Source organism: Chinchilla lanigera, unplaced genomic scaffold (assembly GCF_000276665.1).
Source record: "Chinchilla lanigera isolate Chin_1 unplaced genomic scaffold, ChiLan1.0 scaffold00039, whole genome shotgun sequence".
Taxonomy (NCBI): Eukaryota; Metazoa; Chordata; class Mammalia; order Rodentia; family Chinchillidae; genus Chinchilla; species Chinchilla lanigera.
Window position 1 is genome coordinate 10641502 of NW_004955440.1, and position 26234 is coordinate 10667735.

The window sequence follows — 26234 nt, forward strand, 5'->3', positions numbered from 1 at the left end:
AACATTAAAAACTATACACAATTTCAAAACAAGATGATAGGAAATCAACAATGGTTGCTACATTGCATACTGTTACCTTCAAACCAGTTGTTCAGATTGCCAGACATAGGCACACAAAATTAATGAAAAATACACACTTCTCTAATGAAGAGATACTAATGGCAAATAAATACATGAAAAAATGTTCAACATCATTCATCATTCGAGAACTGCAAATTAAAACAACTGAGATTCCATCTCACCCCAGAAAGAAGGGCTACCATAAAGAAATCAACCAACAGCAAATGCTGGAGGGCTGTGGGGAGAAAGGAACTCTACTCCACTGCTGCTGGGAGTGTAGATTGGTGAAACCACCGTGGAAATCAATTTGGAGATTCCTCACAAAACTAGGATGGGAAGTCCCATTTAATCCAGGTGTTCCCCTTCTGGGTATTTTCCCAGAAGAATTAAAGACATCATACCACAGCGATATATGTGCACCCATGTTTATAGCAGCACAGTTTGTTATAGCTAAATCTTAGAAACAACCCAGATGCCCATCCACTGAGGAATGGATAAAAAAGTTGTGGTATTTTTATACAATGGAGTATTACTTAGCTATTAAAAAAGATAAACTCGAGGCTTTTGTAGGTAAATGGATGCAACTAGAGACCATACTCATAAGTAAAATAAATCGGACCCACATGTGTAAACATCATATTGTCTCCTTGGTGTAGGAACCTGAAAGACTAGGTAAAACTCAAAATGTACAATAGATGATAGGAAAGGGAAAGAAATTGCTCCAAGGAAGGAATGACTGGGATGAGGGAAAGAATAAAAAAAGAAGGAAGGCAAAATATAAATACAGATATGAGTAGCTGCTATGACTGTATTGCTGTTGTGTGATGGTGTATTGAAATGAATATTTAATGCTCACAGTTTTTTATGTTCTGATCAACTTTGCATGCTTGTGTCTGGTGGTCTAAGCAACTGATTTGAAGGTAACAATATGCAATGGAATTACAATGGTGAACTCCTACCATCTTGTCTAGTGAAACTCTGTATTATCTCTAATGTTTTATTGGAGAATTATTTTCTTATTCTCTTTAATGGTTTGAGCAATCTTTCATTCTTACATCTGGTAATCTGAGCAATGTAGTTGAGGACAGCGATATACAATGTAACAACCAATGTTGATCTGTATTAATTTGTCTTGAGGCCCTGTATCACTTTGAATGTTCTTGCTTCAATTTGTTTCTGTGATACTGGCATGCTGCTACTGTGCTATTTTTTTGTTTGTTCCTCATGTACTACTCTCTTTAAAATAAAAAAAAAAAAACTTTCAATAGACCAATAGGAATTAGTAGTACAATTATCTTAGCTATCTTGTATATATTTATACATATTTTTCCCTTTCTTTCTTTTCCTCCTTTCCCTCATCCCAGTTGTTCTTTTCTTTTGAGCAGTTTCTTTCCTTTTCACAATATCTATAGTACCTTTTGGATTTTATTTACTTTTTCAGGTGTAAGTACTATATTAAACATTAAGCAATTAATTTAGACATCTGGTTTCAAAAGCAATAATTAAAATCTAATGTCAGGACCTTTTACCTTCTTGCTAAGAATATAGAGACAGCAAATAAACTAAAAAAAAAAAAAAATGGTAAAAGGAAGACACTGCCAGCCCAGTATGTACTGTAAGAACAAACAAAAAAGCTAAAAGTACAAAAAATAATTAAAATTCCATTGCCAACGAAACAAAGACACAGCCGAAATCACAATCCACAAATTATTTTTTAAAAGTCAAATTCTGTGATATGTGGAATCAAGGGAGGAGTAATGCTGAGAGCCAAGCTGCACCCTCTCAGATCTCAGGAAGGATAAGGATTCCCTGAAATTGGGACTGTATTCACCCAGAGTAAGAGTGGTTTCTTCAGTAGGCATGTCTGTACCACAAAAGAACAGAGGAAAGCCAATAAAACATTATCACTGTACATTACCTAGCTTTCTAGCTCAGCATGATTGTCAAGTAGGGTGAAAGAGGGGAGAAGCAGCTATCACCACTTGCTCTACACTCACTAATGCACAGTCCTCAAAGTTATTGTGACCTTCACGGCACTGCAAAGTGAGTGACAGATGTGTCCAAAGCAACAGGGCTACATCCAGTGAGGAAGTATTTAAGATAACAAACCCAACAGAAGTAAAAACTGATGCTATCTATCCCCTCCCTCTAGTACTCATACACATGCATCTAACCTCACATTTTTTTTCAGGTTATACCCTGAAAAATAGACCTGAACACATTTAAAAATAAGTAAAAATCAGAAAGCAACAGGAAAAAAAAAAAAGGAAAATGTATTCAAAGCTACCAAGGGCTGGTATAAAGACATAACACATGAAGAAAAGAAAATGTAGGGGCTGGGGATTTAGCTCAGTGGCACAACGCCTGCCTGGCAAGCGTGAGGTTGTGAGTTTGATTCCTGGTACTGGAAAAATAAATAAATAAATAAAAATGAAGAAAAGAAAATGTGCTAAGGAATAGAACAATTTACACAAGTTTCTACAGTCTGAAAAAGAATGTGAACTACTTCAAAGTAAAAGGGTTCAGGAAAAACTATGATATATCTAAGAAAAGATAAGTTAACTAAAGGAGAAGAAAAAATAAAAACAGCACAATGGCTAGCAAAGCAGGAAAAAGCTAAAGATTGAAAAAAATAGAAACATAAGACTAAAGCCACAAATGAAGCAATACCACCACAATGGAAAACTAAAGTGAACACTCAGTACTAAAACATACAGGAAAGCAAGGACATGCATGAACAAAATAATGGAAAAAAATATTTCTGACACACGAAAAAAATCTCTACATATATAAATATTATATATATATATATATATATATATATATTATTTTTAAATGTTGGATATTGAACCAAGCACCTTTCAGGTGCTAATGATATGCTACACAGAACTACATTCTCAACCATACTTGATACATTTGCAAAAGAAAAAAGAAAAAATAATAAAACAAGGGAGAATAAATGATAACAAATAATAAAATAATGGTAGAAATATAATAGAAGAAAACTTTTACTTGGGAAGGGGGAAATTAAAAACAAAATCTTCAGAAAAAGTAGATTCAAAGCTATTAATACTAAGACAAATTCTTACTAGGTTACAGAATTTAAGAGAGACTGAATATTAACGTGAATTCTGTACATATCTAATCCAGGAGGTGATAAACTGGCTGGGCAACTGGGCATGGCCTGTCAATACAGAGACCCAGGAAATGCTCAGACAGACAGTTCCCAAAGCCCTCCACGCAGGATCAATCACAGAATGCCATCTTCAGTTCTTCTTGCAAGAAGTCAAACAGGTTTTTGACAGGATGGCCTTGACCTGACATAAGCCTAATCAGTGTGAGACACAAAAGGTGGCCACCATTAAACTCATGGCCACTGTGTTCTTTCAAAGTGGTCTGCTCTCACGCTATAGAGTGTACTTCTTTTCCTACTTTTAATTGGGCCCACTAGCTCTGCAGAGAATATTTTCATTCCTTACCTTTAACAAATGTAAAGCCTCACTACCTTTGTGCTTGTCTTGTCCAATTCTTTGTTTGAGACAGGAAGAACCTAGAAAGAGCCTCTAGGAGTCCCCAGAATACCAGAACCTAGAACATATCCAATTAGGAAAATGAACTCTGGCCTTGTACTTTTCCATAGCCACAGTCAGACGGAGATGTTAGTTGATGTCTTCAGAGTTGTAATGGAAAGACATGAAATCCCTTCAGATGGATTTGGCTGAGATGGTAAGCAAACTCTCCATAAAGATTAAAAGCAGCCTACAATTTCAAGTGTTCAATTATTTAATAAATGCAATGTCCATGAGCTCTTTAAAGAAAAAAGTATATACTCATATAAACAGATACATAAATATACGTGCGAATATATACATATATGTGAGTGTGTACAAAACCAAGATAATTTTCTGTTAATCAAATTCAGCACATAAGAAATAAACCAAAATAAAGAATTAAAGAATGAAGATAGTGAGATACATTTTGCTATAAATAAGAACTTATTTTATTTTTGCAGGATACAACGGTTCATGGTCCTCTGAATGAATGGGTCCTTACAGAAAGAAGCCATATCCAGTGTATCAGTCATATACAAGGTTGCTTTAATGCCACTCCCCATGATCAAGTGCAAAGAAGAAACTAAAAAGGTGCAGTATAGTCTAGAAGGTGAAAACTATGAAGAATCATTCCTACAGTCCATAGGCACACTGAAGAAGTAGGGTTCTTCCTTTTCACATCTTCCAAATTAGGACTGCAGTAAGTGAGTATCGGTGGGCATACCAGAAATAAGTGGCATTTCCCCTAGCCTCTGAATGTACTGGGACACGGCCACTGAGCCTCTCATTTCATGCAGCCAAATGGTCTTAGTACTGACTCCTTTAAAGAATGAGTACACACCCTGGGATTTTGCTCTCCAGGCATATATAACACACCAGTCTTGTAAAACACAACTAAATTAATAAAATATTCTTACATTTCAAAGACTGCACTTAAAATAAAATCCAAACAATAATCAAGTTGTGTAAGCCAACTTAATGGTATTCTATAGCATTCAGTGTCTTTCAGTCTACTGACCAGAGAAATTTATTTTAAAATAATATATGGCAATTGTGTGAGTTCTCTCATCTTCAGTTCTCCAGAATGGAATTTTCTCAGAGAAAATTCCCTGATACAATTTACCACAATTGGAAAAAAATTAGTAAGTAAGCACTGAATGTCTTTAAATATAAAAACTATGTAACTGGGCAAATCAATTATAAAAGAGAATGTAAATGTTTCACAACTTAAAGTAAAATTTTAATATTAAAAATTAAGAGGTGGAAAAAGGGAAATTGCTAATTTCTTACTTTTCATAGTAGGAAAAAAAACAGATGATATTAGTTAACTTTTAGAGTGTAATCCTGATCTCTTAATATTTTCATAAGTTTTCATTCAACCTTAGTGAATTTACTTAGCAATTTCTTATTGTAAGAGATCATATTTAATTATCATAATTCCTTTAGTTTTCAAGCCAGGTGTGGTGCTGCACACCTGTCATCATAGCACTGGGGAGGCTGAGGTAGGAGGATTGCTGTGAGTTCAAGACCACCCTGGGCTACAAAGTGAGCTCAAGGCCAGCCTGAACCGCAAAGCTAGACCCTATCTCCAAAAGACAAAAACAAAAAAGGTTTCTGTTTTCTTTAATTTAATTTCCTTTAGTTTTCTTTAATTTCTTTTACATCTGTTAAAAGCAAGTAATGCTACTTTTATTTTATTTAAACAAAAATGATATACAGAATGATCCTATCCTTATAATTACTTTCCTATTTTCCCAACTATAAATCTACGTATGTGTATGGGCATATGCAGGTGTGGATGTGAGTGTAAGTGCGGGTGTGTGGGAAAGAGACAGAAAAAAATGTGTAGAGTGATGTTGCAGATTATAGTGATTATCAGTGTGCAGTAGTATTCATTTTTTTTAACTTTCATCCTTTTCTTATTGGTTATAGATTTTAAAAGATCTTCATGTTAAGAACTTGGTAGGACAGTACCATGAAATCATGAATCTGATTCAGAATAGCACGTCACATATGCCTCCACGTATTTCTGTCCTTACTTATTCATTCCCTCACTCTTATTCAACCAGTAACTAGTGCCCACTATGAAGAAGAAATAAAATGAACACAAAATGGCCTTAACCATCTTAACTAAATGCCATCACATGCTTAATAAAAGTTTGTACTAGATAAATATAAAACATGTTGTGTTCTAATAAAAGGTATTAATCATATAAAATTTAAAATCTGAAAAATTAATTACCACTAACAAAATTTAAACATTTAAACTGTACTTAGAGAAGGGTGGATTTTCTAATTGGCTATATAGTACACTTGGGATTTTTTTTTAAACAGCCATCTTATTCCACCCCTTAATTATTCAAATAGCAAAACCTAAATAGATATGGCATTTCAACATAGTAGTAAAGGGCTTAAACTCTCCTACTGTGGAAGAGAACCACACTTCTCCTTCTAGGAAAAACTATCCTCTCGCAGTACGGTTTCTTGTTGTTCGATACCTCCCACCTCGGGGTATTCCCTGGAGTTACCTCCCTCTGTACAACCTAACAGTCTAATGGACTTTCTGGCAGGAGGGGGAATTATAATGCCTCTTTAGCACATTTTGGCCTATGAACACGTTCAACCAAGTGCCACAGTTCTAATTCTTCACTGTGTTGTTCTTTTCAAGAGATAATCACTAAGAATTTAACTGAAGGAGTGCTAGAGTCACTATAGAACACAGAAACTATTTATCAGAACTATTCTAAATTTCAGTAGAGGCAGGATAAAGTTATATGCAAAACCCAAAATGTTTAAAAGTGTGTATATTTAAAAATAAAAATGTGTATATTGATACATTGATTTACATCCATTTGTGCTTTGAGAGAAAGCCCAAGATAACATGTCTTTAAAAAGGTTAACTATCACTTCCCCCAACTGCTTTTTTGGAAACCCACATAATTAAGGACACTTGTTAGCTGGGTCTCTACATAGGCCTTACAAGAAAGTGGTAAACATTCTCAGAGACGATGACAACTGCAGGTACACATTAGGAAATGCTAACAAGTATACTATTTATACAATTCTAAGAGCTCTTAGAAGACTCCAAAGTATTTTGAAGCATTCTTTGAAACTTGAGTAAGTACATTTAGCACCAAAATATAGACTTTCTGCAAATATGCATAAGCGGCGAAATGCACACATCTTGTCATGTTTGAGAAATACTTTGCTGTTAGACAATGTGACTGTGTGTCCCCTTTTTCAATTTTATTTTATTTCATTTTATTTTATTTCATTTCATTTCATTTTGTTTGGGGGATTTTTGCCCCATGATTGTTCATACCAATGTAGAACCCAGGGTGAGGAGAGTGAAACTGACCCATTCACATACCTTTGATGAAGCAACACCCCATTTTCTCTCCATAAGAAAGGGTGGAGGGCCGGGATAGAGCTCAGAGGCACAAGCATCTGCCTGGCAGCACAAGGTCCTGAGTTTGATTCCTGATACCAAAAAAGTGGGGGGGAGGTGGAAGGAGAAAAAGAAGAGAAGAGAAGCATTAACAAGATGGGAAGTGAAGTTTTAGGCAGAAGCAAGAATGAGACACAAGGATTTGACGTGCACTGTTCTCCCATAGAATGGTGATGGAACAGCGATGACAGAGACAGACAGAGAGAGACTAAAATAAGTCATAAACCGGGTACAGAATGTAAATTTGCAGGTACCACCGGCCAGCTTGGAAACCAACATTCACTACCATTGCCACAGACAACGGGACATGTGTCATGGTTTGTGTCTGGATGTTCCCCCAAAGCTTCATGCAGTCATGGGGTAGGCTTCTAGAGTTTATGATTGATCCATGGTCCAATGCTGGAATTATAGGTGTGAGTGCTACACCTGCCCTGGGGCGGGCAGACTGCATACAATGTCAGGGAGGGAAAGAGGCTGCTTGCCCCTGATCCTCCCTTTTGCTCTTGTTGATTTTGCCATCTTCCGCCACGAAGAACTATTGCCCTCTGCCATGTGCCACTCTGCCTTGTAGCCAGCCAAGTATGGACTGAAAACTCCACAAACTGTGAGCTAAATAAACTTTTCCTTCCTTAATTCTGGGCATCAGGGATTTGTTTCTCGAAAACAAGAGAAAAGTAACCAAGACAACATGGCTGCTGGGTTCCTCCTCCTTAGGATGTCAAGCACGGTACTTGCTGTCGAAGTTGCTGTTCTGAGAAGATTTAGGCAAAGTTTCTAACAATGAAGCATAATTAAAAGAGAACAGTTTTGTAGTCATGTAGACTCAGGCTCATCATACAAATTTAGTTCTAGTTACAACTGCTTCAAATCTACGAGTTTCAGTTTCCTCATCAACAAAATGAAAATTAACCAAAATTACTCCACAGGACTGTCAGCAGCAATAGTTAAAATGATATGTGTAAACACCTGTACATTGTTTAGCAGGAATAAAACACATTTTCAACATATATCCTCTTCTCCCTATGTCCTTCTTCACACTGTTCTTCACCTAGTCCAGTAAGATCTAAGACACTCAAAACTGTACTTGTCCTAGCACTAACAAGAAATGCTACTTACTTAAGTTCTGATACAGACTTTTTGAATACTGTACACTGGCACAAGTGACCCGTGAGGGCCCCTTTCCCTTCCATGGAATGTATCAGTCAGCACGGAAAGGAATACATGTACATAGTACAACAGAGTCTGGGCCTGGTGTCCTCACATCTGGGTCCCCAGCATGACTCCACTAGGCGTGTGCTCTATGGAAAATTACAGTTGCCCTGGGTTTCCATTTCCTCATCTAGAAAACGCAAGTACTGAACTAGACTATGAAGGTTCTGGCTTTAAAAATGGTATCCTTCACCTAAGAATCGCTTGAAATTCAACTGGACCAGGTATTAGAAGAGGCAGAAGAAATAAATATAAGGTCCCTCTAAAAATAAAGAATGGGCAAGCTGCCACAAGAAAAAAGACAAATATATAACAATCAAAAAGAGAGTTCTGCTTACATATGGCATAAGCACCATGCTAGAACAATTACACAATAATATAAAGAGAAATATAATAAAATAAAAATACTTTGTCTAAAAAACTGGTTGAGAGAGGAAGTTGTAAAAACAGCCTGAACTAAGAAGTAAGATAAGAGTAAAAAGCAGAACTGAAGGTCTCAATCAAGTGTCCTGTTCCTCATGTTTAAAAGGCAGAGAGTAACAGCTAACATTTATTTGTCAAAACACAAAAAGTACAAATAAAAATACAAAGAGGTTAAATAAGATGACCTCCTAAAGGGTCACTAAGAGCCAATATTTATGCTCTTCTTAGGACATTAACAGTTGGATATAGATAACAAAAATGCAAAAGATAAAAGAAGACACCACTGGAGGAAAAGAGAATTGGGCTGAAAGTAGTCTGGCATGCAAACTCTTCAACGCAGCACGAATGACCTCTGCAATGTGGTCCCAACTGCGATCCTTACTTCTCACATCCTACAATGAGTGAAGTTCACACTTACGGCTACACTGGGCTACTCACCATTCCCTGATGTTGGCCCCAGGTACCAGAAAATAAGGGAATGGGTCAAAATGATAAAAAAAAAAAAAAAAAAAAAAAAACTCCCTTGTTTCCCAGCTAAAATGTCCTAGTAACTTGACAGATATTTCACCAGGCCTCCAGGGAGAATGGACTTGACAGATATTTCACCAGGCCTCCAGGGAGAATGGATCAATCAGAAGATATGGGAAAGGGGGCTGAAGAGGCTGATCTGCAAAGGAACTGGGAAAGCCACCTACGCCAGTGCAGTGTAGACAAGTTCAAGCTAAACCACAGGAGGGCCCTCTTGGTTGATCGGACCTGAATCACACGACTTCCTTGGCAAAGCTATTCCTATCGTAACATGGCCTCAAGCTAACCCAGCTGAGAGACACCTCTTCACAAATGTCCTTCCTGGATTTCTTTCCATGATCCATAGGAGGTCTTCTGGCAGTGTGGTTACCCCTGTTTCTTGCTAGAAACAAGAGAGTGCACTTGTCAGAAATGCTAGGTCAACTTCACAGTTATATTTCTCAATCAGCTGACCTGCAAATCAATAAGCTGGCTTCCCAAGAAGCTTTTCAAGACAGCAAAGTACTGATCTGCCAAATCAAGCCATCTGATCTGCCTGACAGTTGGGAAATTACTAAACTGACAAACACAAACATACATATAGAATCTGTATATCAATTGCTAAGAGCATGGCTAATGAGAGACCGTTCCTGAGAAAGGCTCACTCCAAAAGGGCCCAGCACATCAACTGTCTGAAAACGTAAGGTCAAACACCAAACCGTGGATCGAGATGAGCCAGTCCCGGAAGTACACTGGCAGCCGCACATCCTTTTGCATAACCCTGCCTTTAATGTTCACACCACAGCACATGGTGCGCACACTTGACTTCGTTCTTCTAGACATGCAATATTTCATCTTTCTAGAACATCTTTCTCCCAGTTTTTCCTGCTTGCAGACCTCGATCTCCTCCTTTAAAACACAGTTCAAATGTCAGTTCTGTCACATTTCCCCCAATCACTCAAGTAAAGTCAATCATATCCTTCTGAATGCTGTCATCACAACCGGGAAACAGCTCTCTCCACCAGCGCGAGAGGTCTAATTGGCTTACCCACCAGCTGCGTATGTCCATCCACACCAAGGCACACATCTATAGTCACAGCTCCTATCACGGCGCCTTCCATATTCCAGCTCCTCAGAAAGTGTTAGAATTAGAAAGTAAAGATCTGGCCAGGACAGGAAAAGAAGTTGAGGTAAAATAACAGGTAAAGAAGTGGAGGTGAAAATAGTATGACTGAAGACAGGAGAAAGTAAGACCAGGCACAATTTGGGTGAGAAGGGGACAAGGTCGAGAGCAGAGAGGTCATAGTTGAGCGTTACTGGAGAAAATAATGGAGAGTTAGAAACAAACTAAGGAGGGCCCTGAAGGTCAATAAGGAGGTGTAAGCGTGGGTAAGAAGGCAAAAAGAAGTCACAGTAAGTTCTTAGAAAGGAGTATCACCAAGAATTTGGTAAACAGCAGAAGGGGCTGTAAAAAGAACCAGGGATTGGGAGCAAGGGTGTGAATCACCCCCGACACATATTCTCACTCCATCACAACTAACAACTACAGAGTTATTTCACTTGTGTAAGCCCCCATTCCTTGTTTTATAAAAATGTCCCTGCCTATAGGTATAGCAGTCTCCACCTTGCACAGTAGTTTGGGGACCATTAGATGGTATGTAGCACAATAACTGCAAGACTGTTCCTATGTGCAGCAGTACTACTGCAGTACCCATCCACTAGGACTGGCTTAATGACATGAACACAGCAATGCAAGCAAAGCAAATTGAAGGAGAGGATGGAATTTCTAAGATCTTTACAACAGAACGTTACAGTAGCTATCTGTCCGAAGCACAGGCACTACATAGTCTTAATATCACACTGCCCTCAGCTTCCGTGATGCCCACGCCTTAGCCTTAACCCCTAACTCAGAGAAGTCACCACTTCTGTCAGAACCTGTTCCTGACCTATAAGCTAGGAAAATAAACTCAATTCTTTTCTATTACCACAAATGGTTTGTACTATTATATTCATTCAATAGTAATATAAAATAGTGTATGTTTTTCAAAGTAAACTATAGAGTACTTTGAGACAGAGAAGGGGATAAATACCATGGCAAATTTCAAGAATGAGTAAAGAACATTAAAGACACTGGGAGATAAGGGACACGCCATAAAAGGAACTAAATAAATGAGGCTCTGAGAATTACCAGCAATGTTCATCAGGGTGAGAGTTACAAGAAAGGACAATATATCTATGATTCAAATGCAAAGCAAGTAGTTATAAAATTCAAAATACACTGAGTAAATACCTAACAAAGGAAAAGGACACAACCCACTTTAATATCTAGGTGACAGGTATTACAGGAAGAAGAGTGGGTAGTAGAGTTCAAAGGAAACTGTGCTGCCCCTGTAACTGAAAAGTCAACGTCATGTGGCATTAACATGTCAAGCAGATTGGTAACGGAGAGGGAAAAAAATCAACATTTGGCTAGAATGTAGTCACCACTGACCTTCAAAAGCTCAGTTCTAGTACAGGGGTGTGACCAGTCAGACTGCAAGGATTAGATCACAATTCTGTGATCCTAATATGAAAAAGCACTTGCCAGTAAACTGAAGGTGAAATTCACAGGTAAGAAAAAAGCACACTTAATAACTGAAGACGAGAGAGACTTTATCTCAAGAAAGTTTTTTAGAATTTTTAACACTTCCGCTGGAGATACAGGACTTTGGTTTTTCAAAACCTCCCAAAAGAGCTATGTAGAATATATGGAAGTTAAATGCTGGTGCAACTAAAACACAAAAAGAGGTAAATTAGTCCTAACAGTGATGTAACCTTTGATTACAAGAATGCCTAAATGCTAAAGAAAGACATCTGAATAACTGTTATATCTACTAACTGTTGCAGTGCTTTGGACAGAATGTTTGTGTGCCTCAAAATTCATGACATGAAGCCTAATGCCTAATGTGATGGTACTTGGAGGTGGGGCTGTTGGGACACAATTTAGAACCTGAGGCAGGTGCCTTCATAAAAGAGATTAATGCCTTTATAAAGGAGGCCCAGGAAAGTTACTCCCTATTTTTTTTTCTGCTGTGTGAGAATACAAGAAAACGGATGTTTGTAAACCAGAAAGTGAGCCCTTGGATATCTTCCAGCCCTTGACCTTGGACTCCCTGGCATTCAGAATTGTAACTAATACATAGCTGTTGTTTAAATCACCTAGTTGATGGTGTACTCATTATGGAAGACTAAATTAAGACATATAGGCAAGTCACAGTACACATGGATGAGTGAATGAATTCCAGATTACCATAAAAAGGTTAAATAATGTCCCTATGTTACATTTAATAAATAAACATTTGTTTCTACTGGCCCTAAATTGTCATTTCTTAATGCTTATTTATATCTTGGTAAGATACACAAATATCTTTTTTATAGTTCCATATGTAAGACTCACTAATTGATATTTAATTTAAATAATATAGTTACTTTCAATTCAATTTAAAATTTAAAGTCCCAAAAGATCACTGTAAAATAGTATTAATTCTAAAAATCATAATGGCTGAGTAAAACTCCCTTAAGTATCTTAAAGCTCCCAGGACCTAACCTGAGGTAGGCCTCCGAAAGGGAAGATCTACACCTAGAAGAAAGCCCGCACTGCAGTTAAGGTGATGTCATTATAGGACATGATTTGGAGGAAGGACTGAATGTACTCTAAATGTGGGAGGAACATGATTTGTTGTAGGCAGAGGATGGACTGCGTTTTCTAGGTATGGCTGCAATAAAATACAGCATCCTGCATTCTCTTCTAGAGGGACAGCGATGCTCCTCTCACTGAGGACGTCTGTTTCCCCTTTCGAAGTGCACTTCAGTGGGCTGCGGTGAAGGCTCACCACAAGAACAGAATGGAGTGGTGCTATGCGATTTCCAAGACTAGTCTATGCAAGTCCATCGATGTTGGTGCCTTGCTGAGGAAACTAGCAAGGAGCCAGGCTGAGGAAGCCCAGGCTACAAGGAGAGACCATATATAGATGTTCCAGCTGGTGGCACGAACTCAAGATCCCAACAGAATGCCAATATCAACAGATATGTAAGGTTAAAAGCCTCTGAGGAGATTCTGGCCTCAGTCACTCTCGCTACAAACGTAAGAAATTCCCCAAGTAAAAATAGCTGAGCCTCCATCAGCCACTAGAACTATAAAAGATAGTAAGAAAGTTAACTGCTAATGTCTTTTAAAAAGGTGAGAGAAGGTAACAAACAGGTTCTGTTTACATGTCAGTCACCTAATTTCACAAACATGGGTTATCTCAAAGTCAAATTTTTAGTATTATAAGATCTTACATCATGTTAATAAATACAAATATAATGCAAAAATGCAGCTAAGTGAAATAAATCAGGCAGACAGACTTAAATATCACATGGTTTCTCTTGTACGAGAAACCCAAAATACAAGTCAAGACTAAACCAAAAGATAGGTAACAGGAAGAAGATGGAACTTTCTCAAGTGGAAAGGAATCAAAAGATGGACAGAGGGGAGAGAGAGAAAGAAGGGGATGCAGATTTGAAAGGGAATTAAGATGTGTCAGCTTCCCACAAGGAATGTAAACATTATGTACCACAAACATGTACTAGGAAAAAAAGTTTTAAGTAAACTGCGTTAGAGATTTGCAAAAAAAAAAAAAAAAAAAGTAATTTGAGCCAATTTTATCATTCTTGCTCCCAATTCTACAAAAGTACCAGTTTCAACATACAGACGCTATAAAGCTGGCTCTTTTTTCATTTTGAACAGTGGAAATACATCAAAGCAAAACGACTGAAGAACACATACTGTGGACCAGAAAAAGCCAAATTTCCCTGACCCTAAGGTCTAGTGAGAAAGATCACTAAATCAGAAGTCAGAAGGCCAGGCTTTAGTCCAACTCTTCTTACAAAAACACATTTGATTACTAAGCTACTCAATGTCTACATTTAGCAAAGTAAAGTCTCACCTATCCTATCTGCTTTCAAAAGTGTTGTGCTGATAAAATGAAAGGGCATAAGTAAGAAATATAAATAATACTTGTAGAGCATTATAAGTATACACATATACACACAGTGCTACTCAAATATGAAGCAATAAACCATTAATCATTATTTTATAATATAGATGGTTATTTTAATTACTCCATATACTATGTTTCTATGTAACAGATTTTTTTAATATTATATTACTACTTTATTTCAACTATTCTCCATATGTTAATGGAAATACTTAGTTTCAAATGTCAATATAGTAAAATCCTGATAATCTACTGGGACTGCTTCCCTGTTTATAAAGTAATCGATCCAAAAAAAGGTATTATCAATTAAATTCAAATCAGATAAAATATATTTATCTTTACAGATCTGATAATAGAATTTTAGTAATAAAATTATTATTTATCTATATAGCTTAGCAGAGCTCACTTTATCTAAGATTGTAAGCACTCAATATTTTCCCTCTTATATGTCTGAAATCACCCCCATCATACAATCCTAATTCTTAATTCTTTTCCAAGTAAAACAGGGCCGGGGATACAGCTTAGCAGCAAAGCACCTGCCTGGCAAGTGCAAGGTCCTCAGTTCAATTCCTGGTACCAAAAAAAAAAAAAAAAAAAAAACTAGAACAAAACTACCTAACTATGTTTGTTCATCAGATGGTTCAGCATTTAACTTGATAGAAAGGTTGAGTGGAAAGATTTTCTTTACATTTTCAAACAGTTTTATCTATTCTACAAAGAAAGTAACTCAATGAAAATAGTTATTAGATAAAATTATCATGTCATAAGACATGACAGTAGTCACATGCATTTGAAAAGCACCTGAAGTGTGACATTATTTGCTCACACTCTAGAAATAAATATATAATCCATGCTGCCTTCTTAACCACTACAATCTACATACTGAACAGCGTGGCTAACTGATATTATTTTACCAGCACACAGAAGGAACTAGATCAGCCATTTGGAGACTAAACAGTTCAGTTATCCATTTCAGAACCTGAGGCCCTCAGAGAACAATCTTAAAGCTAAATATAAATATGGAGTAGAGATATTTTACCTCTCAGCAACTTGCCTACAAAAGGACTGAAAAAATCACCTCTAAATTTTAAATAGCTTGCCACTGCCTGTAATCCCAGTCACAAAGAAGACTAAAGCAAGAGAATTACAAGTTTGAGGATAGCCTGGTCAACGCAGGAAGACCCTATCTCAAAAGAAAAGTAGTAAAAGTCTAGGAATGTAGCTGGATAGTAGAGAGCATCCCCAGCATGCAGGAGGTCCTTGGTGTAACCAGCAGTACCATTTCCCTCCCCAAAAAAGAATTTAAGTATTTCAGAATACACAATATAAATGCATACATTTAGTATAAGATAGTAAGTAGAACTGAGATGAAATCTGAAAAATATTTCAGTACCTTTTTTGGAGTGCTCTTTACAGAATGCCATCTTTCAAAACCTCCCCCTTCAGTTCCTCAATCCTTGGCAATTTACCCCTTTTCTTAAGAAATTACACTGAGTAAGCTGGGTAGTAATAGTGAGAAAGGAAGATGAAACAAACTATTACACTACGTTGGCATCAATGGGGATCTCTGGTCTAAAACTGCTTGGCAATCAATAAATTATAGCTGAAAGAGAAAAAAATTTACAGGGGAAGCTCCTAGAATCTCTCCCTGACCACACTGCCTACCCTCTTTCCCAGAGCTAACCACTTGACTAACATGTATATCATTCCTCTCACTGACTAAATATCATCTACCTGTGACTGCTTTTAAGAAATTAAACTCCTTATGCCCACAGGCTGTGTTTGATATCATCTTCTGTGTAGCACCTAGTAATTAGCAGACTGCAATCATTTAAACACTACAAATAATTCTAAAGAAAAATTAATAAATACTTAGTAAAACTAATCAAACAGAACATACATTAACACAACAGGGAAAGAGAAGCAAGAATCTTCCCACTTATGAAACTCAGCTATGTGCCTATTGTGTAAATTTGGTCCAAATATTGAAATGCTGAAAACCTAAATTTTAATTTAGAATGCTGAATAAAATGTAAAATGGCAACCAAAATTTTGGTGTAGAAAATATATCTTTAATTCAAACAACTCTCTATAAACTCAATAATTATAATTTATTCTAGTTTGTTTCACTACATTAGATATTATATTTCTGTATTCCCTAGGCAGCAACAAATAACACTATGCATGAGGACTGCTGTAATTACATGCCAGAAGAGACAGACCAGCACCCTCACACTCCACATGCCCCTCTGTGGCTCCTGTATACCCCATATGTTGCTCATAAAACTGTCTGAATCATACCTATGAGACAGTTGTAGTGATAGAATATCGGTCTGCTTGGTTTTTCACAAGGCAAACTCTATCACAAGAACTGTTACAAACGCAAATTTTAAGATTAAAGGAAGTACAAATATTCATTATATATATGCATCTATCTCTGTATGTGTACAAAGACAAAGATATACAACACTTTGGAACATTAAGAAGTTGCACTAAAACTCCAATTCTACTTTGTGATATTTTAAACTTTAAAATGACCATATTAGCTGTAAAGACACATTTAAGATTCTGATAATCAACTAACAGCACAAAATGCAAGGAGTAAGTCATGCATTATTTCTTCTTGTTATTAATATGATCAATGTAAATATTTATGTTGGGCGGTACTGATCTAATAGTTAAGGGAAGGAACAACCTTCAATATGAAGAAAGTATCTAACCCGCTATCACCACACTTCACCCCCGCCGTGAGTGTGCTCAAAATAACACAAACCATTTACATTACAAAATGTTTACATGAGTTCAGGTTCTAAGACATCACTTCAACAAGCGTATATACATTTTTTAAATTGTCAAAAATAAGGAAACATAGCAGCCCACCAGGAATGGCACATCTCTATACTTTAATGTAAAACTGTGTCTTTAAAGATACAATGACATACTCCAATAAAATATATTTATTCACTGTAAGCTAAGTAAATACAAGATTTAGGGCTTGTAAAATACTGTACTTTAAAAATGACTTCACCCACAAAATGTATTTTTCTCTTTCATATGGAACATAGCTCCCATCAACACTGCTAGATAGGCATTTTCACTTTCTTCTCTTGAAACTATCATCTTCTCTAAGAGGACAAAGGTGCTAATCATTACATCCTCTAGCACTTTCCTTTCTGAAAGTGAAGACAGACACTGTAGATTTGTTCTTAACACTCACCCAAACCCATTTTACTGTGTCACAGAACATAACAGTGAGTACAAAGCTGAAGGGGACTTCAGTTAATCACTCGTGCAACTTGGGATCTACATCCCTAAATTACCCAAACAGAAACACTCCTGGAAGACTAGAAGAAAAAAAAAAGCAACAGAAGTATCAACCAAACAATCAGATCAACAATAATAGTGGACGAGGTGATGTTTCTTCTGCGGCCAACAGCAAAAAACGAAATTCCTCATTCACCACCTTCCAAACGTAGGCAAGGGCAGCGTGGTCCTCAGACAAGAGAAAGCCGCAGCATCCTCTGCAAGCCAAGTGAAAGGTACAGCTGCAGGAGTTGTTCCTAGGACTCAGCCTGTAGTCTACTTCTTCTGCTGCTCTCCAAAAGATCCTGTCAGTGACGGTGAACCTCTTGGAGCTTTCAATGATACAAACAGTCCGCTGCGGCAAATGTGCCATAGGTTCGCCACCAGTTATTACGCCTTACTAAATCCACTCATCTTAAATCACTATAATATTTCTGTTGTCTACCAGAAAGGCATTTGCAAAAGAAGGGCAAACTGAACATATAAAATAAATTTTCAAATACTATACCAAATCTAAGTCCGAAAAATACAGCTACAGGTGTACTGCAATGTGAAGATACTTAAACCACTGAGCTGCAAAACTGTTAAAATGCCACATTTTATTATGTTTATTTTTTTAGTATAAACATCATTTTCATAAGCACACCAAAAAAATCTATACAGTCCAAGAATCACAAAAGCTGAGAGTTGTTAAATCAAAATAAGTTTGGCTTTGTTGACTTACTCCTTTTCAAGTAAGTCGCTTAGCTTCTAGTCTCCAAGTGGAAATGTGGAAAAAAAAAAACAAATATTAGAATAAGACAGATACTAAAATCCTGCAATGTGAGAGGGGTTGGGGGGCAAACAATAATTTTGCAAAAATTACCATATCCCTACCTGAGCCAAGTGCTTTACATATATTTTCATTTAATCTCTATAGCAACCCTTCAAGGTAGATGTAAAAGGTTTGTTTTGTTTTGTTTTGTTTTGTTTTGTTTTGTTTTGTTTTGTTTTTAGTGAAAAAAATGAAGGAAAAGCTAAACAACATGCTCAAGGTAGATTAGCCAGAGAATGGTGGGGCACTGACAGATCCAGATCTGTGTGACTCCAAAACACTGGTTCTCCCTACACCATATTTCCCTTCTGAGCATCATAGCCACAGTGCTCAGCAGGCAAAGGCTAATTAAATTATCCACTGCATGATGGAATCATCACAGAGCCAGGAAAGCAATTCCTGAGAAGTGTCACCTAGACCACTAATATAGTATGCCCTGTAGAGTCAAGTGTGATGTTCAAGTACAGAAATAACTACATGGCGATTATTATAATGATAATATCATCCAGTTACCATTTACAGAGTGCCTATTATGCTTAAAGTCCTGTACTTCATATACATTATTTCTGTTAATCCCCTGAATATCCCAGTCAGAAATGCACAGTAGGTGTTGCTTTCATTTTACAGCAAAAGAAAATGAGATGCAGAAGGTAAGAACTCTGCCAAAGATTCCTGCTCAAGTCAAATTTAGAGCCAGGATCTGAACCCAAGTCTCTAAACTGCTCTAGCATGTGAGCAGCAACTACACCTTATATTTCCTTTTATCCTGTACAGAGCTAAATGCTGGATGCAGATAAATATTCACAAACAAGTGATTTTGCTTTGAATTTTGGGATACCAGATGTACATGAAAAAGTTGCATAACTTCAGCAGACTAGCATAGGCAAACAGCAGTGAAAAGACACAAAGATCGATGTCTTCACAGGGAAGAGGGAAATGACCAGCTGATGTCCCGTTTTCTCCACACTCTTTGAACCTAGCCTACTCCCTGCCTCACTAACCTACCACAGGAAAAGAAGAGCTCCTGAAAAGTGCCACACTTGCTCTCTCAATCCTAGCACACTGTTAAAACTACGCACAGCACGTCATCCTCAGATAACTGCACGAAGTTCAGAAAATCCTGTAGAACAGCCCTTCGCATACCTGCTTCAGATCAGCTGGGAGGCTTATAGAAATAGGCTCCTAACCCTCACCGTCACATTCGCATTCACTAGGTTTGGGGAGGGGCCAAAAAAATCAGCAAATCTAATAAGCTCCTGGGGGACACTGACTTACTCTAGTTTTAATTATGACCACCACCCTAAAACTTCATGAACTTTGGTGGATTCTGCACACCAATTTCAGGCATCAAATTATAGTGGCAATTGGGAAGATAGTATTTACCTCTTCTTTGATATACAGAGATACAAATTATAAATAAACCAGAAGATAGCCAAACAGCAGAGAGGAGGCTAGTACAGCGCCTACACAGTCTATACGCAGACACTCAATGAACCCGCAGAAAGTTAGTAAACACTTAAACACATGTAAAAAAAAAAAACAACCCATATGTAACATGCATTTTTTGGAAGTTATAGGGTAAGATATATGGTTGGGGTAAGGAAGCAAAATGTGGAAAAAAATTAGGGAGTACACAACTAACTTGTGGAACCAGCACACAGAGAAAACGTTACCCTAGACTTCTATAAAGCCTTGTATTTTGGTAAAAAGTACGCATAATTTTTAGTAAAATAACATTAACAAGTGTTTTTCAGATGATCAATACTACCCTGAGCAGCATAAAAAGTTAATAGCGATAAGAATTCAGTACATTCTCAGATGATAATAATGAACTACAAAAAGTCAAGAAAATCTAAGAAAACACATACACAGAGATGGAGCCACTGTTCTCTTTTGCTTATTGAGAGAGAAACTTACTTATTTTGTATCATTATGACAAACCCACCCATAAATGGAAACAGTAGCTTGTGGAATTAACACAAAACATAGTCCTGGTCCTAAACCACAGGTGCTAGGGTACATAGAAAATTCAGTCTTATAAAACAAAAACACTATCATTTAAAATTATATCTTAAACCAGGAGTGGTGGTACACATCTGCAATCCCAGCACTCTGGAGGCTAAGCAGGAGGATGACCACAACTTCAACACCAGCTTGGGCTACATTGTAAGTTCAAAGCTAGCCTGAAATATACAGTGAGATCCTGTCTCAAAATTAATTAATTAATTAAAATAAAATAAAATTATATTCCAGTGAAATTAACAGCTTATATAATGCATCCTTCCATTAAACAAAAAGCACTATGTGATTTTATTTGTGTTTGTGTCAATTTAATTGACATCAAGGCCCTTATAACAGAAAAGCAACTATAAAGAAAAATTTTATAAATTTAACATTAAAAATGTAAAACTTCTAACCAGGCAGAGTATCAAGAGCCTGTAATCCCATCTACTCAGGAAGGTACACAGGAGGATCACATGCTCCAGGCCAGCCTGGGCAACTAACTTAGCAAGATCCCATTTCAAAACATAATTCAAAACTTTTGCACAAAAGAACACTTCATACACAAAGTGAAAAAGACAATGTACAAACTGCAAAAATGTATTTCTCTAACACACAATAAGCAGTGGAATAAACAGCAAATGAGAAAATGGGAAAAATGTCTATAAATAAGAAAAAGTAAAACAGGTAAAAGACATGAACAAGTAATCCACTGAAGAGAAACTTTCAATGACTAGTAAACACACAAAACGATGCTAAATATTAATAATGAACAGAATAATGCACAATACAATCTATAAGATTCCTATCAATCAGAATTTTTTTTAAGTCTGATAGTATTAATGTTACCTGTGAGACAATGAAACAAGAATTATCTGTCACTTCCAGGAGAGAATAAACTGAACTTCATTGAACAAGGCAATGTCTATCAAAATCAGAGATTCCATTCACTACAACTCAACAAATCCACTTCACATATAATCAGAGCCACAGAAACTCACACAGTGTACAAAATATTAATACATGACTATTTATAGGAGCATTACTACAATGGGAAAAATGGAAGATAACCTCAAAATTCCCAACAGCACAGAAGTTCAACAGAGGTACAATAATACATATATTTAGCCCCCCTCAAAATCACTGAATTCACTGTTCAGTGCTGTTATGACATGAACTGTGTCCCCTAAAATCCATATGCTGAAATCCTAATCTGCTGTACCACACAGTGTTACTGTGTTTGTAGAAAACGCCTTGAAATAGGAGGTAAAGCTAAACTGAGGCCATTAGGGTGGGTCTAAGTTCAATTTTCCTGATGTCCTTTTAAGAGGAAATGTGGACACACAAGAAACCAGAGTTGTCTGCTCACGTACCAAATTGAGGGCCACAGGAACGAGAAGGAGAGAGGCCTCACAAGTAAGCAAAGCCACTTTGACCTTGCACTGACAGACTCCAGAACTGTGAGAAAACAAATTTCATTTGCTTAAGCCACCTAGTTGTGGTATTTTCTTATGCATACCCTTTAAAAAAGACCTAACACAAGTGGTCTCAAACCAGTTGGTATCTGGGAAAACACAATGTACTTTACAAGATGGACACGTACATATTGTTCCAGAATTCCTTCTTAGGACTTCTTCTGTTCTAATTCCCTCCAGTCACAAGCACTTACGTTTGTCCTACATTTAAACTATATCTCTCATATTGGTTTCTTCATGTTTCATTTTGAATCATAATAAATTTAATACTCTAAATCATTCATTTTCATCCAAATGCCTATAACAGTTGATATCCCAGGCCTTTCCAGTCACTGAACTGTTCTCTCACACACTTAGAGCTCCACTGTTTTGGATGTAGTTTGCCCCTGTGAAGGTCATATGCTAGAAGCCTGGACCCATCCAGGCTGGTGTTGAAGTGACAGAACCTTTAAGACATGGGCTACATAGAAGGTAGTTGGGTCAAGGAAGCTAGAACCTTCTGAATGGATTAATACTGTCTCATGGGAGTAGGTCAGGTCTTCTACAGCTGATTCATTCCCAGAAGAACTGGTTATTACAAAAGCAAGCCTTTCTCTGCCAGTGTCTTGATTCCTCTGCCACTATGTGACCGCTCCCCCTCTTACCCTTCCACCAAGATGTTTTTCAACCACACTGTGATACAGTCAGGCGGCCCTCATCAGAGGCCGAACAGGTCTTGGAATTTGAGCCTCTAAAATTATGGGCTACATCTCTTTCCTATACTAATATCCAATCTTGGGTATTCTGTTACGGCAAAATGAAACAGACTATTTCTATGTGATAAGCCAAATCTATAAGGAAATTATTGCCGAGCATGGTGGCATATCCCTGTAATCCCAGCGCTTGGGAGGCTGGGGCAGGAGGATCACTACACAGTTGCAAGTTTGAGACCAGCCCTGGGCTACAAAATGAGCTCAAAGGCAGCCTGAACTGTACAGTGAGACCCTGTCTCAAAAAGACACAAACAAAAAAACCCTATAAGGAAGTTATCATCACCACTTTGTAGATAAGTGAACCCAGAGGAGTGAAATACTTCTCCCAATGTCACAGAGCTAGTAAGCGGCAGAAGCGGGACTTAGATTCACATAATGCATCACATCACATTTAAGAATAGCTATCATCATATAAAAAAGCTGGGTTTGGCCACTGTAGCCCTGGACCCTAAGGACACAGCTCAGGAAAATGTAATTGAGGGAGCAATCTAGTCATCACAAAAAACTATTTAAATCTTTTCCGTGTCTTCTCTTTTTTAGGCTTTATACTGAACACTACCTTCACCCACTGGATCTGATGCCAAAGTAAGAGGGTACAGGTGCTATCATTTGAATGTTGTCTCTAAACCTCACTGTCTCAGTCACTTTCTTGTCACTGGGACAAAATACCCAAGTTAGCAACTTAAAGGACCAGGTTTATTTTGGTTGTTCCAGTCCAAAGTAGCTGGTTCCAAGGCAGAAACAGCATGGTCGAAGGGCGTGGTAGAACAGTGCTCCGCCACAACAAGCCAGGAAGCACAGACAGAAAGGAGGAGCAGGGAACAGGACTGCACCGTCCAGGCCTCGCCCCCGGTGCCCCGCCTCTAACCAGGCCTCACCCGCTGTAACCTGGGCAGCAGAGGGGCGCATTAACGGCCGACCCCACTGGTGAGTCCGCTCCCCCACTATCCCACCACCCTCCAGACACAGGAGTCTCTCTGGGAGCCCTTTAGGTCTACACTGTAACACTCCTGTGAAGTTAGTTACCACTCTCACCGTATTAACAGCGAGTCTTTAAGAACTGATTAGGCCAGAAGGGTTCTACCCCCCAAAATGAATTAATGCTGTTATTGAGGGAGTAAATGGGTTCTTATAAAAACAGTCAGCTCTCTCCTGGTCCCACCCTCAGGGTTTTTGACGGCTCTGTCTCCAAGGGACATCCTCTGCAAACTTACTTCAGAACAAGACCCTCACCAACGTGCTCACAACTTGATATCAGACTTTCCAAACTGCAGAACTGTGAGAATAAATTCCTTTATAAATTACTCAGTTTGGTACTCTGTTACATAACATGAAGTGAACTAAGATAATAGGTAACCGGGTGAAGTGTGCAGCAGATTATATTTTCCAAAAATGACCACAGCAGTATCTCCAGCCTGCCATGGCCTTCTAATAGCTTGCTACTATCTCACCCAGAAACACAGCTGATTTCCTCTCCAACTGTAATAGAGTAGGGCTTTCTATCAAAAAGTCAAATGACCTGGCAGGGAAAAAAAAGTAAGATGACTTGGAAATAATACTATGCACTTTCACCATGCTCAGCTCACCTCTACAATTACTTCATGAGAAAAATTAGAATGTTTGGAGCCAAAAGACAATGAAACCATTACATATCATAACTTATCCTCTACTGTAGCTCTACTAGAACACAGAACATGAACCTCAAAATTCTGGCAGGGCAAATCTCCGTGAGGAACAGGATCATACTAATGACTCATCCTTGGTAGGGTTCCACAAATAAGGCTAGATTTGAATGCATCTGCAGACCATGCACTTCAGATTATACTAGGTAAGGACCTTAATGCTACCTGCAGAGACAGGCAGTGTTTTTACTCCAGCTATGTCATCTGCCCAGACCCTAAATTCCTGACCTTGCTCTTAGTACAATAATGAAAATGTTTTAATTATATTTTAAAATATATAATTAATGCATATGCAGTACATAAAATTAAATTTTAGCTGAAGGATGAGCACAGATCAGTATTTTTCTATCTGTACACAATAAAAGCAATCAATTACATTCAAGTTGACTGAACATGTGTCATTTTGGCTATTTAACCTCTGAGAGAGTTTTATCTAACTACTAAGAAATCACTTGATCAGCAGTCCAACCTCCAATACTTTACCTTTTATAATAGATTACATAAAGGCCTATTTATCATGAAGCTCTTCGATGAACTAAAACTTTCTCCACCGAAATATCTACTTAGGACGACATACAGATATGAGCTTTTATGTATAAATGAAGTGTTTTTATTTTTGTTTTTGTTGTTTGGTGCCGGGAATCGAACTCAGGACCTTGTGCTTGCCAGGCAAGCACTTGTGCTGCTGAGCTCTATCCCGGGCTATCAGTGAAGTTTTTATTTTAAAAGGTTCCCTAGACTCGCATGTGTAAACATTGTATCATCTCCCTAGTGTAAGAAGCTGAAAGAGTAAGTAACATCCAAACTGTACAATAGATATTGTGAAATGGGAGGAAATTATTTGAAAGGAAAGAGAAACTGGGATGGTGGAAAGGAGGAAAGAAGGAAAGGAAAAGGAAAAATAAGTAAATATATATACAAGATAATTAAGAGAGTTATACTACTAATTTCTATTAGTTCATTGAAAAGAAAGGTTTGGTCTTATATTGTTTGATCAATTTTTCATGCCTATATCTTATAATCTGAGCAACAACTTTGAAGATAACAATACGCAATGTATTAACCATTGTTACACTCCTATGATCTTGTTTTGAAATTGTATATCATTGTTTTTACTATTTTTTCTCTTTAAGAGAAAATGAAGGTTTCCTAATGGTTGATGAAATCTGGCTTACCTTGCTTGCTCTCTCCACAGCTCTCTGGAAGTCTGCCCAGAGCCCGAGTCCATACACTCATCTTCCACTTTCAGCACTTCTCAGCAACATAAAAGGCCCTTCCCGCACTTTTTCTTTACAATCCCATCATTCTCTTACAAACTAGATCACTGTATATTATGCTTTATTGTTTTAGCTGATTTTATTACTTCCTTCTCCATTGGAATGAGAGTTCCTTAAATCCAAAACTGTGCTAGGATCCTTTATATAGCTCTGACAGTTCAGGGCCCTTTGCAGAGAAGGTGCTCATTATTTGTCAACCAAAGCCAGTGGCTGACAATTAGGCAAGCTGGGCAATGGGTACACACAGAGTGAGGTAGGAAAACTGTTTCACTCTACTAGTGTATTTCTTCTGTATATATTAAAAGTTTTGAATAATGATGGGAAAAGGTCTTTGTAAAAAGAGACTTGTAGCTTTATGTCAGTAAACATCAACAGGTAACAGGAGTCCAACAAACTGGACTTGATCAGGTTTGTTCTAAAGAATTAGAATCAATGAGTCAAAAGTTTGGCTTCCATTAAAAGAACACTATTAGTTACAGTATCTGGAAATGAGGCATCTAAGAAGGAAAGACAGTTCTGACACCTGGCCAGTCACATTCAAGCAACTGGACAATCAGAAGGATTAAAGCATCAAATGAGAAAAATAAACTCTAGAAGTCATTAAAACCTTTAAGTATCTAAAAACAAGGTTCATTATTTTAGATACAGAGATATGTAGAAGTCAAATTTAAAAAAAGGCAACACAAATGCACAAGTCCATACAATTATTGATTT

General features: G+C 37.5%; 1 protein-coding gene across 7 annotated transcripts in view; it reads right to left on the reverse strand.

The window, feature by feature from the left end:
* The window catches only part of Gtdc1 (glycosyltransferase-like domain containing 1), a 367853-nt gene that overhangs the window by 306918 nt on the left and 34701 nt on the right, over nt 1–26234 (reverse strand). For 2 of the 7 annotated variants that reach the window (XM_005390785.2, XM_005390786.2), the window contains exon 1: nt 6982–7086. The exons of 2 other annotated variants lie outside the window; for them this stretch is intronic. In XM_005390785.2, coding sequence (XP_005390842.1) covers nt 6982–7058 — 77 coding nt within the window. In that variant the 5' untranslated portion in view covers nt 7059–7086. Of the gene's footprint in view, nt 1–6981; nt 7087–26234 lie in introns of those variants that run through there. 3 more of the 7 variants (XM_005390783.2, XM_013517455.1, XM_005390782.2) reach the window with 2 other exon arrangements.